Source organism: Mauremys mutica, chromosome 19, assembly GCF_020497125.1.
Source record: "Mauremys mutica isolate MM-2020 ecotype Southern chromosome 19, ASM2049712v1, whole genome shotgun sequence".
Lineage (NCBI taxonomy): Eukaryota > Metazoa > Chordata > Testudines > Geoemydidae > Mauremys > Mauremys mutica.
In genome coordinates this window covers 1,652,520-1,672,298 of record NC_059090.1, presented here as the reverse complement: position 1 = coordinate 1,672,298, position 19,779 = coordinate 1,652,520, and the positions used below count along the sequence as shown (strand labels likewise).

General features: G+C 45.2%; 1 protein-coding gene across 3 annotated transcripts in view; it reads right to left on the bottom strand.

Moving 5' to 3' along the window:
* CWF19L1 (CWF19 like cell cycle control factor 1) overlaps window positions 1-19,779 on the bottom strand; it is a 54,705-nt gene that overhangs the window by 23,447 nt on the left and 11,479 nt on the right. For all 3 annotated transcript variants that reach the window (XM_044994108.1, XM_044994110.1, XM_044994109.1), the window contains exons 6-9: window positions 18,772-18,890; window positions 9,702-9,786; window positions 5,209-5,349; window positions 4,348-4,459 (exon numbers count right to left, since the gene is read on the bottom strand). In XM_044994108.1, the coding sequence (XP_044850043.1) occupies window positions 4,348-4,459; window positions 5,209-5,349; window positions 9,702-9,786; window positions 18,772-18,890 (457 nt within the window). The remainder of the gene's footprint in view (window positions 1-4,347; window positions 4,460-5,208; window positions 5,350-9,701; window positions 9,787-18,771; window positions 18,891-19,779) is intronic.

The following is a 19,779-nucleotide window of genomic DNA, read 5'->3' as shown; positions in this document are numbered from 1 at the left end:
GCGCTCAGGGCTGGCCTAAGGGGTGATCCTCCACCAAACAGAAAGCAAACAGTCTCACAAACACAAAAATAAAGGGGGATACCTTTCCCTGCCTCCTCGCTGTCTTGTTGTTTGCCCCGGGGCGTCAGTCCTTCCCCTAGCAGACACTCAGGTTTGACTGTTTCCCTCTGGGAAAAAGCACAGCCTCTCACCCTGGAAAAGTTTATTTCCCTGCTGCCACTAGCCTGGGAGCAGTTTGTCTCTTTCTCATCCCTCTTTCTCTCACCAGAGGAAGGATTTTAAAAGGTCTCAGGCAGCCCTTAAATAGATTCAGGTGTCCCCAACTGACCAGAGGTAACCCCTTCTCAGCTTGTAAGAAAAAGGGCCTGTAACATTCTAGGGCTGACATATCGGCCTTCCAGCACCCTCTTGCAGCCATCTGGCCTGACTTTGTCACAGTGCAAATTCCTAACAAGAGCAGCAGGTTCTGAGCACAGTAACAGTGATTAGTGCAACTGAAGACCCATTTAAAGAGTCTTTAGAGTTGATATTATGGAGCCTTTGAATCTATTTGCAAATGAAAGGAAGAGCTTGGGAGACTTTCTAAAGTCCTTAGCCCTGTCTAAGTAGAATGCTAGGGCTCTCCTAACACCCAGCATATGTAGCGTTGCCTCCCTATTGTCATCACGTGGTTTTGGGGAAAAAACAAAGAGATGAATTAGCTGATTGACATGGAAGGACGAGGTCACCTTAGGAAGGAACTTGTGGTGTGTCCTCAAGGTGACTTTGTTCTCAAATTAAGAATGTGAATGGCGGATGTGCCTTGAATGCCGCTATCTCTCCTATCCTTTGAGTTGAAATAATGGCCACCCTCAGGAATGCCATCTTAATAGATAGGTGTAATAGGGAGCAATTAGCCATAGGCTCAAAGGGTGATCTGGTCAGGGTTCTAGAACTAGATTGAGGTCTCAGGCTGGAGTGGGTGGTCTAACATGTAGGAAGAGGATTCCCATGCCTTTAATGAATCTGCATGTTGTTGCATGGTCGAACACTGAGTATCTGTCCATGGGATGGTAGAAGGCCGTTATAGTCACTAGATGAACTTTAAGTGAGCTAAGAGAAACCCTGGACCATTTGAGGTCTCGAGAATATAGTCCAGAATCAATGGGAGGGAGGAAGATGACAGGTCCACTTGCTTGGAATCACACCAAACTTGGAATTGTTTCCACTTTTGAAGGAGGGCATGATGAGTTGCTGATTTCCTATTGTGCAGTAACACAGGGATAGCTCAGTGGTTTGAGCATTGGCCTGCTAAACCCAGGATTGTGAGTTCAATCCTTGAGGGGGCCACTTAGGGATCTGGGGCAAAAATCTGTCTGGGGATCGGTCCTGCTTTGAGCAGGGGGTTGGACTAGATGACCTCCTGAGGTCCCTTCCAATCCTGATAGTCTATGATTCTTTTACCCACTCAGAGCATTCACTCTGTAGGTGTTGGAACCAAAAAGGAGTCAAGATTGAAGCCAGAGGATCCGCATGTTGGGATGAAGAACACTTTCGTTGTTCTAAGAGATCAGATGAGGAAGGGGCAGAAGAAGAATTGGAGGACATACTGGAACCTAACTTGTCTCGGCCAGGAGGGGGCAATCAGAATAATCTTCTCTCTCTCTCTCTCTATCTTCAACAAGACCCTGAATAACAGAGGACATGGAAGAAAGGTGTACAGTAGGTCCCTGCTCCATAGGAAGATGAGGGTGTCCCCCAGGGACTGTCTCCTCAATCCAGCTCTGGAGCAATAGCAAGGACTTTTCCTGTTCCAGTAAGTGCCAAAAAGGTCTATTGTCAGGGTCCCTTATAGGCTGAATATATTGTGAAGCATTGCAAGGTTCATTTCCCATTTGTAATCATGGGAGAAGTTTCAACTAGGGCGGTCAGCTGTCACATTCTGTATCCATGGCGCCTAAGATGAGCACCAATTAAAAAGTTGTAGTGCTTCCACACAAAGGGAGGGTGATCTGGCACCCACTTGATATAGAACATGCAGGTCACACTGTCCGTCATGACCTTTGTGTGAGTATCCCTGATGAATGGGAGAAAGCGTATACAGACATTTCTGACAGCTCTTAGCTCCAAGAGATTGAGGTGGAGGACCGCTTCTGAGGGAGATTGCTTGCCCTGGACCTTGTGGTTGTTCAGATGGGCTCCCCAGCCTATCAGGGAGGCGTCTGTTGTTAGGGTCAGCATTGGTGGAGGTTTGACCCCGGAGGGCATCAACAGGGGCTTGTCTAACCCATCCCTGTACAGGGAGTAGACAGATTTGAACCACATCTGCAGACATCTCATGAATAGCCAGGCATTTAGCGTCACGAATGTGCATGCCACCATGTGCCCAGGAGCTGGAAGCAATTCCTGGCCATTTGTGGGCCAGTCTGGACTGTCTCTATGAGGCTCAACAGGGTGCTGAATTCATGCAAGAGGAGGAATGCTCTCACCTACACCAAGTTGAGTTCAGCCCCAGAGAAGCAAGCCATCCAGGAATGGGTAGATGACAATACCCAACATTCGTAGGTGTGCCACTACAATGGCAAGGACCTTGGAGACCATCCTGGGTGCGGCTGAAAGGGAGCACCCTGTATTGGATAATGGTTTTGCCCACAGGTGAACCGAAGAAATCTCCTGTGAGATGGTCGGATGGAAATATGTAAGTAGGCATCCTATAGGTCAAGGGCCAAAAACCAATCTCCTTGCTCCAGAGATGGAATAATAGCTGCTAGAGTGACCATCTTGAACTTCTGAGCCTTCACATATCTGTTTAGTGCCTGTAGATCTAGTATGGGCCTCCAACCTCCCTTTGACTTGGGTATCAGGAAATACCTGGAGTAAAAAAACGTTGCCCCTGAGGTGAGTGGGGACTGATTCTATGGCCCCTAGGCGGAGCAGGTGATCTATTTCCTGAGGCAACAGTGTCTCGTGAAAAGGGTCCCTGAAGAGGATGGGGAGGGGAGGAGGGACGGGAAGCGGATGGAGTAGCCCTTTGAAACAATCTCCAAAATCCACTTTTTGGAGGTGATGTTCTTCCAGTTCCTTAAGAAATGAGTCAGGCAACTACCAAATGGGCACAGAAGCACCGTATCTGGCAGCTGATCGCATTGCAAGAAGTGGTCATTCGGGGCCTCAACCGAAGAGTCAAAATTGGTGTTTAGAAGACGAGGGTTGAGAGATCGAGGGAAGTTGATGACTTCCTCCTCTGGATCCGGGTTCTCTTGCGCTGTGATTCATAGTAGTGCTGTGATGGAGGGAACTGGTGTAATCAGGATCTGTGAGGTGGTTGTGATGTAAATTTCCTCTTCTGCCTTGGTGTAGATATCCAGAGAGCATAGCATGGTCCTCAAGTCTTTCAGGGTGTGGAGCGACATGGCGGTCTTGTCAGTGAATAGTTTGGGCCCTTTGAACAGGAGATCTTCAACCACTGCCTGCACCTCTCTGGGCAACCATGAGAGGTGTGAGCAGGATGCCCAACTCATTACCACCGCCATCAAGACTGAGCAGGCTGCTGCATCAGCCACATCCACTGCAGTTTGTAGCGCTGTTCTTGCTAGTAATTGTCCCTCTGTGATGATGGCCTGAAATTGTGCTTTTTGTGCTTCCAGTAAGTGGTCAATAGAAGTACTCAGTTTTCAATAGTTCATGAAAACATATTTGGCCATTAGGGCCTCATGTGAGGCCCTGAACTGCAGTGTCACAGATAAGTATGCCTTTTGTCCAAGGAGGTCTAGCGTCTTCCAGTGTCTATGTAAGGGGTGGATCTGGAGTAATACTGCTTTCCCTGAGCATTGACTGCATCCACCACGACATAGTTTGGCTGAAGATGGGTGAAGAGGGGAACGTAATACTTTTTATCAGCCCTTTTGGGTGTTGATACAACAGAGGCTGGTGTCTGCCATATGACCTTAGCTGGGGCCAGAGGAATCTCGGTGACTGGAATGGTGACTCTAGAAGAGGAGGAAGCGTGTAATATCTCCAATAGTTTATGCTAACATATGACGCAGTGAAGTAGACAACAGAACTGCTATACTTTCCGTTCAAGGCCAAAGGCAGTCGAGAAGCAATTGAGGGTGGTTTGCTCACACAGCGCTACATAGCCTTGAAACAGACCACGAGGGAGGAAGAGCACATGTGGGGGTCAGACAGACAATGCTATCTATAATCTGTGATTAGAGACGCAAGGACGCAGACACACCTACAGTGATGCACCCATAGGGACACTACTCAAAGAACAACAACTACTACTACTCAGGAATATTTTGCTCTCTTATTTTCTAGGGTAGCTTCCAGGGAGTTCACCAAAAGCACCAATGGCCAGGTACTCACGTATTTTCTTAGGCTGCTTGAGCTGGGAATGCTGTCCTCCCTTTCCATCTGATGGCCGCTTCTTTCCATGCTGTTTGCTCAAATCAAAGAAAAACTGACAAGCTGGTTCTTCCTGGTCAGAAAAATAAAACCAAAGTCAATTGTGCTCTGTCTATATGATGAAGCCTCACCTAATATACAAAGAGATCCTTCTGAAAAGGCTGTTTGTTACTCAGCAGATAAGTGACATAATGGTTTGATCTTCTCTCCTACTAATACAATGAAGTCCATCTGCCTAGTAACCATATCCCCAGGCTGGGAGACTTCTCTAAAACAGTTATCCCATTCCCTATTTCAGCGGCCCCTCTTACTTTCAGAGCGGCTGTGTTTTATGAAATATTCAGAAGGCACAGAAGCACTTATGGGAGAAGGAAAGAAAGGGTGCATGGGGGAAATGTAACTGGTGGAGTGCAGGGCTGCACTGACAATTTACCAGGACTCTAAGGGCTATATTCTAACTGACAGAAACCAGGCCAACCGCAGTCACTCCAGCTTCATTGTGGAGCCTGCCCTACATGGGTCCAGTATGCAAAGAAGCCCATGGAAAATAGGTCCCAACAAGCAGCCTAGTCACTCACATTGATTTGGAGCCTGGCCTGCAGTATCTACACACTGTTAAAGGTAGGCAGCAACTATGTGCTACACTACAGAATACCACAGGCCACAATGAGGCTGTTCCTGAGATTGTGCATCACCCCAAACCATCCCTCAGACATTCAAAGCACTTTGGATGGAAACACTCAAAGGTTACAAACCGAAGCACTGTTTTATGCTGCAGAAGAAAGCAGCAGCTCACTCACACAAAGGCTGAACATATTGTACCTCTGCACCTGAGAGCATCTTTGGCTTATGTGCTTCTTTCCCAGATTTCTGATATGGGTTTTCAGTGACATCTTGTGGCTGTTTCACTAGCTCTGCAGGGTCCATTGAGCGCATTGGGAGAATACTAAATGCATAGAGATACTGGAGAAAACAAAAATGATTTAGCAACCCAAAAGGCACTGAAAAGGAACAACTAACTTCACAACAAGAATTCAGTTCATTTTACATTTCCATTTTTAGAACCTTTTTGAAAAGCAGCAGCAGATCTGGAAGTAGTGCCCATTAAATGGATTAGAGAAAATAATAGGGAAAAGTGATAAATCTCGTTCTTCTATTATTCTGATGACACTTGTTCACAATTCTGCCCCTCGCTCCCCTAAATCTTTCCCTCCCTAAGGTTCCTTGGACACCAGGTCCCAACACCTCCAAAAGACCAACTGCCCTTTCAGCAGCAATTGTTATCAGTAGCAAGTTTTAATTCACTCTTTATGCAAATAATATTTGGAATATCAACCAGCTCCCAATTTAGCTTTGGCCACAGGAAAGCTGAGGCTAATCTGAGTGGAAGACCAACATACAGCAGCTTGGTACTTTGGGCAGAAGGCAGTTTCAAACCACCACCTCCACTGAAGGCCCTCCCTCTTTCCCACCCATTGCCTCTCTTCACTTCAGCCTCCACAATGTGCTTCATTAACAAAACTACAGAGGGTAGTTTGGAGAATTGGAGAATTATTTTTTAACTGGTGCCATTGTGGCACTCTGTACCTTAAAACAGCATCCTGGAACCCTATATTTACCCCGTCATATAATTAGGATATATTTCATACAAAGCATGCCATGTAGGACAGGGATAGGCAACCTATGGAACGCATGCCAAAGGCGGCACGTGAGCTGATTTTCAGTGGAACTCACACTGCCCGGGTCCCGGCCACCGGTCCGGGGGGCTCTGCATTTTAATTTAATTTTAAATGAAGCTTCTTAAACATTTTAAAAACCTTATTTACTTTACATACAACAATCGTTTAGTTATATATTATAGACTTATAGAAAGAGACTTTCTGAAAACGTTAAAATGTATTACTGGCACACGAAACCTTAAATTAGAGTGAATAAAAGAAGACTCGGCGCACCACTTCTGAAAGGTTGCCGACCCCTGATGTAGGATATCACATGAAAGGTCATGATCTGCTGAAACCCATTTTTCTGTCAAAATATGTATATCATTAGTGTGTGTGAAGTTGCGAGATTTTGCTGTATGGTTGAAATAGGTTGTAAATTCTCCAGTGACAAAGACAAAGAAGGTGACCAACACCCAGGTGGGTGTTGAATAATCATCACCAGTCATTGACCAGCAGGGGAATAGTAAACACAACACAACACAACAGGGACTGCTCAACTCTCTGACTCAGTTGCACTAAGCACTTCTGAAAAATCTAGCCAGATGCTTTTACTGCAGATGGTTTAATCAAATGTCTATTCTCTAGCTTTCCTCCTGGCCACCACAAACAACCAGAAAGCCAACAATATTTTCAGTGAATTGCAAGGATTTTCATGACATTTCAGTTCATAAAGGAGCTGGACTGCAGGAGAGGGAAGTGGAAAGCAGATGTGAGGAAGGCAGGGATGAGAGACAATGAGGCAGAGGAAGTAGATTACAATTAACTGTTTTTCCCACTAAAATATTTAAGGATTTTTTTTAAATTACTTTAACCTTGTGGGAGGGGGTGATGGACTGTACCCCTGTATTCACCCCAGCCCACTATTGTAATAATCTTTGTACACGGTATGCCTTGGGAGATATCATTTGAAAACTCTTATTTGCTGGTCATTATGGTCCTTGTAAAATACGTGTAGCAACATTGTTAAAGTTATAAGATTCCACTATTTGGTGTTACTAAAACTTGTTCCAAGTCTGGGGAGTGGCCAAGCCATTTTCCAGCGACAAAGGGCAAGCTGATGCCTCAGCCAGGTGTAAACAAGGTCAATGGGTCATTTACCTGCTAAGTGGCTATTCCTTAGCAGTAAAGGGGGCTGGGGAGAAAATCTACATTTTAGTAAAGAAACAGCAGTGAGTTCCCATCCACACTGTCTGCCTATCACCATGCTCCCAGCTGGAAACGATTCTGAACAGGAAGACAAGACTATAAAAAGAAGGGGCAGAACACACACACACACACACGCATGCACACGCAATCAAGTCACTGCACGAAAAGGAACAAAGGAATCAGCCATTAAACACAAGAAGAGGTCCTAGCCTAAGAAGTTTGGCCAGTCAGACTGCTGAGAGCATGTGGTGAGAAAAACTTTATTCTGAGTTTACCATCGTTTGTTGTGTTATTTTTATTTTTTTTCCCCACTTAAAAACTGTTTCTTTGTAGTTAATACATTCGTTTTACTGTTTTATGTAATTCAGTGTGTTTGAACGGAAGTGTTTGGGAAACTCCATTTGGGGTAGCATGTTACGTGCATATCATTTCAATTACTCAAATGACATACTTCCTAGACGCTGGTATTGCCCAGGAGAGGGCAGGGCAGGGCAGTACAGGATACACGTTTCTGGGGGAAATCTAAGACTGGGAATAAGTTGGGTATAAACATGGCTGATAGGAGCCTAGATGTGTAGCTCCCACACAGACCAAACTGGGAGTGACTCACATGCTAAAGGCTGTTGGTGAGCAGTCCAGGACTGCAGGCTACAGCAGCAAAGCAATGTAAAGGGCACCCCAAGTTAGAGGACAGGGGTGACAAAGACACTCCCTAGAACTGGGCCGGTGTAACTACTAGGTGAACGACGCATCCGCCTGGGGCGCCAAGATTTGGGGGCGCCAAAAAGCAGTGCCCCAAATTTTTTTTTACACTATTGCTTAGGGGCAGGTACCTGTCAGTCTCCAGTGCTCGGGCCATGCCAAGGCCAGCAGCCTCTTCACCTCAGAGTCTCCCCCGCTTGCCCGGGGGCCACTTCTCCTCTCAGGCTCCCCGGCTGCTGCCACCATGGCCGTCCAGGAGGACGCGGGCGGGGGGTGCCGCCGCAGAGGAGACGTAAGGGGCCGGGCTCAGCTGGGGCCCCCCACCTGCCGGCCGAGAGCAGCAGGAACCAGGCGCCGCTCGGGGGCAGCTGGGAGGCCTGAGCCCAGGGCAGCGGCAGCCTCCGCGGCAGCAGGGGCAGCTGGGGAGTGTAGCCCGCAGTGGGCAGGAGAGGCCATGCTGCTGCTGCTGCTTCCTGCCTACAGCCGTCCTTTGCGCCATGCAGCAGGGCCGGGAAACAGCAGCAGCAGCACGGCCTCTTCGACCCCATGGCGGGCTACGCTCCCTGCCTGCCCCTGCTGCCGCGGAGGCTGCTGCCACTCTGGGCTCGGGCCACCCGGCTCCCCCCGAGTGGTTCCTGCTGCTCTCGGCCGGCAGGTGCGGGGCCCCAGCCGAGCCCAGCCCCTTGCGTCTCCTCCGCGGTGGCGCCCCCTGCCCGTGTCCTCCCGGGCAGCCGTGGCGGCAGCAGCTGGGGAGCCTGAGAGGAGGAGTGGTCCCCGGGCAAGCGGGGGAGACTCCAAGGTGAAGAGGTACTGGCCCTGGCGCAGCCCAAGCACCGGAGACTGACAGGTACATGCCCCTGCCCCATCCTGGCACCACCTACCCCCCAGCCCAGTGAGTGTTACCTGCCCCACCAGCCTCAATGCCCTGCCCCATACTGTCAGCAGGCCTGACAAACTCACTGCACCCCACATGCGTCTTACAGGGCACTTACCCACAAAGACGAATGTGGAGGGATCTACACAAGGCTGGCAACTTGTCAAGAGTGGGAATCTTTGTAAGATGTGTGCGTGGGTAATATTGAAGGAATAATATATTTACCTTAAAAGTCTGCTTTATAGACTTGGAGTAGAAATTAGTCACCAGGGGATAATGGCCCTTTGGGGCAAGGAGGATTTGTCACCCTGCCTAACCTGGCTGGTGATGCAATTCAAGGCTCAATTGTTTAGCTTTACACAATAGTAAGACTTTGAATGGGACACCATCAGAGGCAATGGCAAACAATTGAAATGCCTTAAAGGTAAAAAAGAAACATTACAACAGCTGTTACCTGCTCTGACAGGCTGTTTATAATGCTAAGCTTACTAGTTTTCTGAGGTTGTCGGGGGCGGTGGGGGGTGGGGGGGAGCGCAAGGTGGAAGTGTTGCCTACGGTGCAAAATATCCTTGCACCGGTCTTGCACTAGTATCGATTGTACCCTGTGTATGACACAGAGGGGAACAGACATGATCTTAAAAATGTTTTCTGTTTTTAACCTCATCTACCAAACATTATGGGATATTACTTGAGTGATGAGATTCCAACTTTGCTCTGTTGCAAGTCTGTATGTAACTGTGACATCAGAAAGGCCCCATCATTCAATGTGTGACCCCAGCCATACTCTAAAAATAAATTAGATGTCCAAAGTCATGCTTGTTTCCACAATATCTATATTTGATAGAAGAAAATAATCAAGCATTTGCCATTACCTTTTTCTTGCTTGTATTGCCAACGTTGGCAAGAGCTATAAATCTGCTCACATGCTGTGCATTCTCCTGTAGGACCACATGGTTTCTTTGGAAAAACAAACATTTTAAATGTATTTTTGACACAATTATTACAGCAGAAGCTACTGTTTGCTGATCACTACCACTAAGAACTAGTACTCCCGGGGGTACACTGCGCACGCGCAGAATTTATGTCCCCTACAGGATTTATTCACTTCCCTGCAGAAAAATGACTTTCTGATGGGGAAGCAAAGGGAAGCCACAAGAGCGGTCATGCAACCCTTCCCAGCAGTGTGTTTCAGATGCCCAGGGCAGCTGGCAGAGAGGTAAATCACTGTGGGGAAGGAGGCGGGACTGGGGAAGACCCAGCTGGTGGCTCCTACCCTGTGCCAGGCTCAGCTGCCAGTCCTGGCTGGGCTGGGGGAGGACAGGACTTTCTCTTTCCCAGCACAGCATCCGGGGTGGGTCAGACCCACTCTCATATATCTCCCCTGGCTGCAGGAAGCACAGAAACTCCACTACACACACACATACTTCCTGTACCCATTGCTTCTCAACTACAGGGGGAGGGATCTGCTCCCCCATCCACCCAACCTCCATACAGCCAGACCCCCTCATACCCAGACCCTCCTGCCGAGCCTCACCCCCACCCCCTGCACTCAGAAACCTTCTGGCGAGCTCCACTCCCCTTGTACCTGGACCACCCCAACGAGCCACCCGCACTGGGATCCCCACCCCACCAGCATCTGGATCCCCCACTGATCCCCACAGACCTCCCACCAAGCTCTATCCCCCCCACACACACTCAGACCCCCCTGTGCAGAGCCCTATCTTCACCTGGACTCCCCTGCAGAGTCCCATTACCATTACACTCAGAACCCTCCCAACAAGCCCCTGTGCATCCAGATCCCCCCCCACACCCAGATCCCCCACTGAGCCACCCACACGCAGATTGCCCCACACAGAACCCTCAACCCACACATGGATCCCCCCATACTGAGCTCCTCCACACTTGGATTCTGCCTTGCTGAGCCTGCCTGCCTCACACAGAGGGGCAGGGCCCTGGGGTGTTTCTGGGGCAAGCCGGGTCCTTGTGCCGTGTCAGGATTGGGTGCAGCCTCACCACTGAGTCCGTGTCGGGGCGCAGAGCAGAGCAGCACAGTGAGCTCCCACCTCCGTGCAGCCAGGGGCCTGTGCTTCCCAAGGCCATGCTGGAGCCTCCACATTTATTTGACAAATAAAATTTGCACAATTTTAAAATATTGTGTGCAGAATTTTTAATTTTTTGGCACAGAATGCCCTCAGGAGTAAACCAGCCAGGGAATCAAATATACAGCCTGTTGTAACTTGTTACTGGATTTTCTTTAAAGTAAGTTGCCTGAGTAATGGCATAAAGATGTGGGTATGTGGAGCTCAATTCTACAGAGTACTGAGCATTTTCACTCTGATCCAACAAAGTACTTATGCTTGTGCTTAACGTTAAGCATACAAGTACTCCCAGTGGTATCAATGAAATTACATCATTAAAATTAAGCACATTCTTAAATGCTTTGCTGGATTAGGGCCAAAATGCTTAGCATGCTCCAGAATTAAACCTGAGTCCACCGATGAGAAGTTCTGATGGCAGTAGCTTATCAGACCTGAAAATTTTAATAAAAGCCACTTTTGAATGCAGAGAAAAAGGATATTTAAGTATTTTAAAACCTACAACTTGAGGATGCTTCCTGCTGGTTTGGCAATAACTCAATCCTGGGCCAACACATCGTCCTTGGACTTTGCTTCATTTTTATTTACAGGTCCAATTATTACACTGGAGACAGAAAACAGCCTCAAATATTTTCATTATTAATTATAACTATTAAAACAATTCTCTGACTCAGGGTTTCTGTAATGGTTCATAGATTCTAAGGCCAGGAAGGCCCATTATGATCATCTAGTCTGACGTCCTGTGTAACACAGGCCACAGAAAAACACCCAATCTTGATTTAAAAATTTTCAGTGATGGAGAATCCACCACAACCCTGGATAAATTGTTCCAGTGGTTAGTTACTCTCACCATTAAAAATGTATGACTTATTTCCAGTCTGAATTTGTTTAGCTTCAGCTTTCAGCCACTGCATCAAGTTATACTGTTGTCTGCTAGATTAAAAAACTCATTATTAAAAATTTGTTCCCCTGGTAGGTACTTATAGACTATAATCAAGTCACCCCTTAAATTTCTCTTTGTTAAGCTAAATGAACTGAGCTCCTTGAGTCGATCACTATCAGGAATGTTTTCTTGAAGGGCCAAAATCCCAATAATACATATGTAAGATCTTGACCACAGTCTCTGTTAAGAATCTTTCACATAGACCCAAATTCCACCACTTGGTCTGAGGCATAAGGGCTAGTTAACAATGGACATCATGGCTGAAGAAAGCTGGATAATCAGGAGATGACCTTGTTTGTTTTAACTATACATAAAATAAGCTGAGAGCATCACTCCAGGTGGAGAGCAGTAATTGGGAGGCTTATCACGAGTTATAGGCACATAACTCACTAAGAGGAGCCTTAAAGTCTGCTCCCTGGTTCAGGAAGAGATAACGGTACATACTCCCCGAATGCCTACCAGGGTTCAGGGAGAGGCCTAATATGATAGCATGAGTTATGGCATCCTCCCTTACAGATGCCAATCCTAGTTCGCAGAAACGCAGTTGTAAATCTTACATGATTGTCACTGCTGCTTACTGTTCTTTTTGTTTAAACCCTGTGGGCCATGCTGTCTGGAAAGAGCGCCGTCATTTCTATGGACCTGAAATCAGGATTCAACTTACATGTTGCAAGAGGAGAATTTTGAGGGACAACACCTGTGTACTAGCAAACATGTTAACCTGAGCTATGGGTGGAGCCATTATGTAATGTTTTAGACTATTGGCTTATTGTGCTAATTTTGTCTTGCTGCTAGAACCTATCCAGGGGCTCGGGAACTCCTACCCCATCGCTTCTCTCCGCCCACTGGCACCCTATATAATCTATTGTAATCAATTGTTTAGCAGTGTCTCACTGAGCCTAATAAGCAAAGGGACACTGGGCCAGCGCTGTGCGTAATAAACCCTCATGCTTCTGTTCCTTCATTTCTAATCCTTTAATCACTCTTCTGGCTATTCTCTGAACCCTCGGCAATTTATCCGCATCCTTCTTGAATTGTAGGCACCAAAACTGGACACAGGATTCCAGTAGTGGTAGCGCCAGTGCCAAATACAGAGGTAAAATAACCTCTCTACTCCTACTTGAGATTCCCCAATTAATGTATCCCAGGATTTCATTCGTTCTTTTGGACACAACATCACATCAGGAGCTCATCTTCAGGTGATCGTCTCCCACAACCCCCAAATCATTTTCCGAGTCCTTGCTTGCAAGGACAGAGTCCTCCATCCTGCAAGCATGGCCTATGTTTTTTGTTCCTAGATGACAGGATGGCATGCATAGTAAAATACATATTGTTTCCTTGGGCCCTGTTTACCAAGCAATCCAGATTGCTCTGAATCAGAGATCTGCCCTCTTCATTACGTGCCACTCCACCAATTTCTGTGCCATCCGCAAACTTTATCAGTGATGATTTTATGTTTTCTTCTAGGTCACTGATAAAATGTTAAATAGCATAGGGCCAAAAACCAATCTCTAGGGACCCTGCTGCACACAGACATGCTTTGATGACTGTTCCCCATTTACTGTTACATTCTGAAATCTTATCAGTTAGCCAGTTTTTAATCCCTTTAACATGTGCCATATTAATTTTATATCATTCTAATTTTTTTAAATCAAAAGGTAGTGCAGTACCAAGTCAAACACCTTAGAGAAGTGTAAGAGTATGATATCAACACTATTATTATACATTTGGTTGCTAAAGATATCTAAAAAGATAGTTAATTTGATAGGATCTATCCTCCAAAAACCCATATTGATTTGCTTTAATTACATTACCCTCATTTAATTCTTTATTAATCAAGCCCTGTATTGGCCGTTCTATTATCTTGCCCAGGATTGATGTCAAACCAACAGACCATTACCCTTTTCAAAAGTTACACATTAGCTTTATTTCAGTCTTCTGGAACTATCCCAGTGCTCTAAGACATATTGAAAATCAACATTAACAGTCCAGCGAGCCCTTCAGTCAGCTCTTTTAAAGCTCTTGGATGGAAGTGATCTGGACCTGCTGACTGAAAAAATGCCTGATTTTAGTAGCTTCTGTTTAACAGACTCCAGAAGTACTAGTGGAATGCAAAGAGTGTTATGATCACATAAAATGGGACTATATCACGTGTTCCCTAAATACATTCAAAAATAAAACAAAGTAAATTTTAGAGCCTGCAAGTCCAGTCAGTTCTACTCCTTATTCAGCCAATCGCTCAGACGAACAAGTTTGTTTACGTTTGCAGGAGATAATGCTGCCCACTTCTTGTTTACAAAGTCACCCGAAAGTGAGAACAGGCGTTCTCATGGCACTGCTGTAGCTGGCGTCGCAAGGTATTTACATGCCAGATGAGCTAAAGAGTCATATGTCCCTTTGTCATAAACAGATAGTTAAGGGTTAATGTCTCTTTTACCTGTAAAGGGTTAAGAAGCTCAGTAAACCTGGCTGACACCTGACCAGAGGACCAATAGGGGGACAAGATACTTTCAAATCTTGGTGGAGGTAGTTCTTTCTTTTGTGCTCTTTGTTTTGGGGGTTGTTCATTCTCGGAACTGAGAGGGACCAGACATCAATCAGTCTCTCATGTTTCAAACTTGTAAGTAGCACAGGTAATGCGTGTTAGTCTTATGTTTGTTTTCTCAACCTGTAAATGTTCCTTTTTGCTGAAGGATTTTTACCTCTGTTTGCTGTAACTTTGAACCTGAGGCTAGAGGGGGTTTCCTCTGGACTATATGAATCTAAGTACCCTGTAAAGCATTTTCCATCCTGATTTTACAGAGATAATTTTTACCTTTTCTTCCTTTAATTAAAAGCTTTCTTTTTAAGAACCTGATGGATCTTAAAACAAAGAAAAATCAAAGAGGATTGGGTCTGAACTCACCAGGAGTTGGTGAGGGGGGATGGTTAATTTCTCCTTGTTTTAAGATCCAAGGGGTTTGGATCTGTGTTCACCAGGGAAGGTTTTGGGGGGACAGAAAGTGTGCCAGACACTGATTTCTGGCTGGTGGCAGCGTTACCAGGTCTAAGCTAGGAATTAAGCTTAGAAGGGTCCATGCAGGTCCCCACATCTGTACCGTAAAGTTCAGAGTGGGGGAGGAAACCTTGATACCCTTCATGCTTCAACAACCATTCCAGGGGACATGCGTCTATGCTTATGACTGATTCTGCTCGATAACAATGCAAAGCAGTGAGGACCGACGCATGTTCATTTTCATCATCTGAGTCTGATGCCACCAGCAGAAGGTTGATTTTCCTTTTTGGTGGTTTGGGTTCTGTAGTTTCCGCATCAGAGTGTTGCTCTTTTAAGACTTCTGAAAGCATGCTCCACATCTCGTCACTCTCAGATTTTGGAAGGTACTTCAGATTCTTAATCCTTGGGTCAAGTGCTGTAGCTTTCTTTAGAAATCTCACATTGGTACCTTCTTTGTGTTTTGTCAAATCTGCAGTGAAAGTGTTCTTAAAAAGAACACATGCTGCGTCATCATCCGAGACTGCTATAACATGAAATATATGGCCTAATTCGGGTAAAACAGAGTAGGGGACATACAATTCTCCCCGAAAGAGTTCAGTCACAAATTTAATTGATGCATTTTTTTAAAATAAGTGTCATCAACATGGAAGCATGTCCTTTGGAATAGAGGCCGAAGCATGAAGGGGCATATGAATGTTTAGCATATCTAGCACATAAATACCTTGTAATGCTGGCTACAAAAGTGCCATGCAAATGCCAGTTCTCACTTTCTGGTGACATTGTAAATAAGAAGCGGGCAGTGTTATCTCCTGTAAATGTAAACAAACTTGTTTGTCTTAGCGATTGGCTGAACAAGAAGTAGGACTGAGTGGACTTGTAGGCTCTGAAGTTTTACAATGATTTGTTTTTGAGTGCAGTTATGTAACAAAAAAAAATCTACATTGGTAAGTTGCACTTTAACGACAAAAAGATTGCACTATAGTACTTGTACAAGGTGAATTGAAAAATACTATTTCTTTTATCACTTTTACAGTGCAAATATTTGTAATCAAAATATATCCTTTGATTTCAATTACAACACAGAATACAATAAATATGAAAATGTAAAACAATCCAAAATATTTAATAAATTTCAATTGGTATTCTATTGTTTAACAGTGTAATTTAAAAAGTTGTGATTAATCACAATTTTAATTGATCGCATACATTAACTGTGATTAATCAACAGTCCTAGTTATTTGCAATGTTTACAAAATCCAAGGACATTTTAGTATTGGTAGCATGAGACCTCCAGCATATGTCACTCAAACGAAAGTCCTCCATGATTACACATTTATCTCTTCTCTTTACACATTATAGATTGGTGCGTAAGGAAGCATCCTGCTCCATGTGTGAGCTGGTCTGTGGCAGAGACCAACTAGTACCCCATCTTGACTTTATCTATTAGAACATAGATCCACAAGCAATCAAGATAATTTTCACACACACACACACACACACACCTTTTGCTTGCACGATCCTTCCCAAATAGGTTACAACCACTGGCTTTAACATTTCATAACATTTGTGAATCATCCAACCAGGTTTCATTTATATCGGTTAGATCAAATTTATGCTCATAAATGAGCAATCCCAGTTCCTCTTGTTTGTTACTCAGGCTCCAAGAATTCAGAAAAGTTCAAGAATTCAATTCCAAAATTTCTTCTCTTCATGTCATTTGGCTCCTTGCTTAATTTTGTTCTCAACATCTCAATGTTGTGCTAACTAAGCACTCATATCATCCCTCTTTTTACCATCCCCTTTTAACATAAGAACGGCCATACTAGGTCAGGCCAAAGGTCCATCTAGCCCAGTATCCTGTCTACCGACAGTGGCCAATGCCAGGTGCCCCAGAGGGAGTGGACCTAACAGGCAATCATAGAATCATAGAATCATAGAAGTCCTAGCCTCTTTAATCTTTCCTCATATGGGACCCTCTCCAAACCCCTAATCATTTTAGTTGCCCTTTTCTGAACCTTTTCTAGTGCCAGTGTATCTTTTTTTGAGATGAGAAGATCACATCTGTACGCAGTATTCGAGAAGTGGGCATACCATCAATTTATATAAGGGCAATAATATATTCTAGTCTTATTCTCTATTCCCTTTTTAATGATTCCTAATATCCTGTTTGCTATTTTGACCGCCTCTGCACACTGCGTGGACATCTTGAGAGAACTATCCACAATGACTCCAAGATCTTTTTCCTGCCTCGTTGTAGCTAAATTAGCCCCCATTATATTGTATGTATAGTTGGGGTTATTTTTTCCAATGTGCATTACTTTACATTTATCCACAGTAATTTAGTTTAACTTCCTCCTGGCTACTTAGCCAGCCTGTCCTCCAGGAGGTGAAGGCTATACAAACTACACAGGCCTCTCCCCCCACAGAACATGGACCAACGTTCCACGGAACCAAAGCCCTCCTACCCAGCAATTCACATCCAGACTCTTCTGCCTTCCTTTGCACAAGGTACATGAAGGATCTCAAAGAAGATTGACTGGACATTCTTCTTCAGCATGCTTCGAGTTCACTGAGGTCATCTACTATCTCTGAGATGTATCCCAACACCATGCTGTTACTGCCAATTTGAACTATCATAAATGGATCCTTCCCCATAGACTTAAAAAACTTATTCAATCTTAGATTAACATCTCATGTCTTGACTCTGGAAAAGTAGCACACTCTCCGGTTGTCCTCCTGTCCCTTGCAGAATACTGTTTCAGTTCTTCTGAGTATTGAATCCCCAACAAGGACTGTCTGTCTTCCTTGGAAAATTGGAGAACTCTTTGTGGGTAAGAAAAATCAAGCTTATGTGTGGGTGGCAGCTCGGCCCAACCTATATGTCCCATACATACAATCATAGATTAGGGTTGGAAGAGACCTCAGGAGGTCATCTAGTCCAATCCCCTGCTCAAAGCAGGACCAACACCAACGAAATCATCCCAGCCAGGGCTTTGTCAAGCTGGGCCTAAAAACCTCTAAGGATGGAGACTCCACCACCTCCCTAGGTAACCCAGTCCAGTGCTTCACCACCCTCCTAGTGAAATAGTTTTTCCTCATATCCAACCTAGACCTCCTGCACTGGAACTTGAGACCATTGCTCCTTGTTCTGTCATCTGCCACCACTTTGAACAGCCGAGCTCCACCCTCTTTGGAACCCCCCTTCAGGTAGTTGAAAACTGCTATCACATCTCCCCTCACTTTTCTCTTCTGCAGACTAAATAAGCCCAGTTCCCTCAGCCTCTCCTCGTAAGTCATATGCCCCAGCCCCCTAATCATTTTCATTGCCCTCTGCTGGACTCTCTCCAATTGGTTCACATCCTTTATGTAGAGGGGGGCCCAAAACTGGACGCAATACTCCAGACATGGCCTCACTAGTGCCAAATACATCTCTCCCTTCCCTTGGGCCTGCTGGAATTTGAAAGGTATCTTTCATAGTTTCCACAATGAGGACCTGGTATCGATAGGAAACTTCTAGGTGTGTGGAATTCCTCCTGCTTCTCTTCCCTGTGGTGGCCAGTCTGCCTAACTTCATCTGTCTCCAACCATGTAGAATGCTGCCGTGACCGCTTGGTGAGGAAATGTGTTTTGTAAAATCCACAGTAGCAGTTATTCTATTTGTAACATAAGTTCATAGGGACGTATTGCTGACATTTATTATCAGCAATGGGTCAACTTCCTAGTGTAGATGGGGGTTATGGCCACAAAATATGCTTGAGATGAAGTCAGGGTGTACACTGGAATAAATTAAGGTACCTACAAGCTATAATGCGGCTTTAGCAAATTATAATTTTAGAACTGCTTCCCATACACGCTAGAAAACCAAACTTTCTTAAAAAATAAGAGTGGTTTCTCAAGGTCCTACATACCTATAAGGAAGTCTTTCATAATAGGTCTTCTCCAATGCAGCAAAGTGATATCTTGGCTTCAGACTTGTGGCTAGATTAGATATTAACACAGAGCCACATCTCTGAGTATCCATTTCTCCCTATAAAAGGCAAATAAAGCATTAGTCTAAAATCCTCTGGGTTTGCAATGCAGAGAAAAATGGTTCAGCATAGAGTTTCTTTGTTCTGTGTACTTTAGAGATTTTGTGCTCTGCACCTCTGCTGAACAGCAGCACGTTCGAGCCAGAGTTCAAATTCTCCCATAGATGTTGCTTGCAGTGGGGCTTGAAAAGCTCAGCTATTGAGCCAGCTCTTCCCACTACCAGAGATTGTACAAAGCAAAAGCTCTGGCACAGAGCTCAGAAGCCCTGGCAGTAGGTGGCTAGATATAATCCCCAGATACACACACTCTCCCATATCCCCCCTAATTAGCTGCCCCCCGGCCCCTTCTTTCTCCCCCCACCTCAGCCCTGTTCTCCATTGGACACCCTCCATGAACAAACAAGAGACTGCGTAATATCTGTGCTCCCCCTTCTTGTCCCCATCCATGAGAGCTCCCCAGCCCTCACCCCATGCCCTCCCCATCACTGCTACAAGCACTGGCCCAAAATAACCATCTAGGTAAGTCAGGCTGGGACTCTCCGCCAGCAAACCATTTGTGGAGCCACAGATTAAACATGCAAACCTTTAAAAACAGCCAAACTATTTCTTCAAACCTTGATTACTTTGTTAATATAAATGAGATTTTCAAATACAACAAGTACAAAGTTTATAGTTTTAGACTTTAAGTGTTCAGAGAGAAAAATGTGTGTTTAGAACATATGGGGGAAATTATTTTTCCCATGTTCACTTAACACAAAAACTGAACATTTTTGCTCCAATTTTCATCCTCCACTTCCAACAGCCCCCGTCACCACACCCATTCTCTAGGCAACACCAACCATGACAGTTCTCCTTCCAAAATGTGTTTTAAAACATTAAGAGCAACTG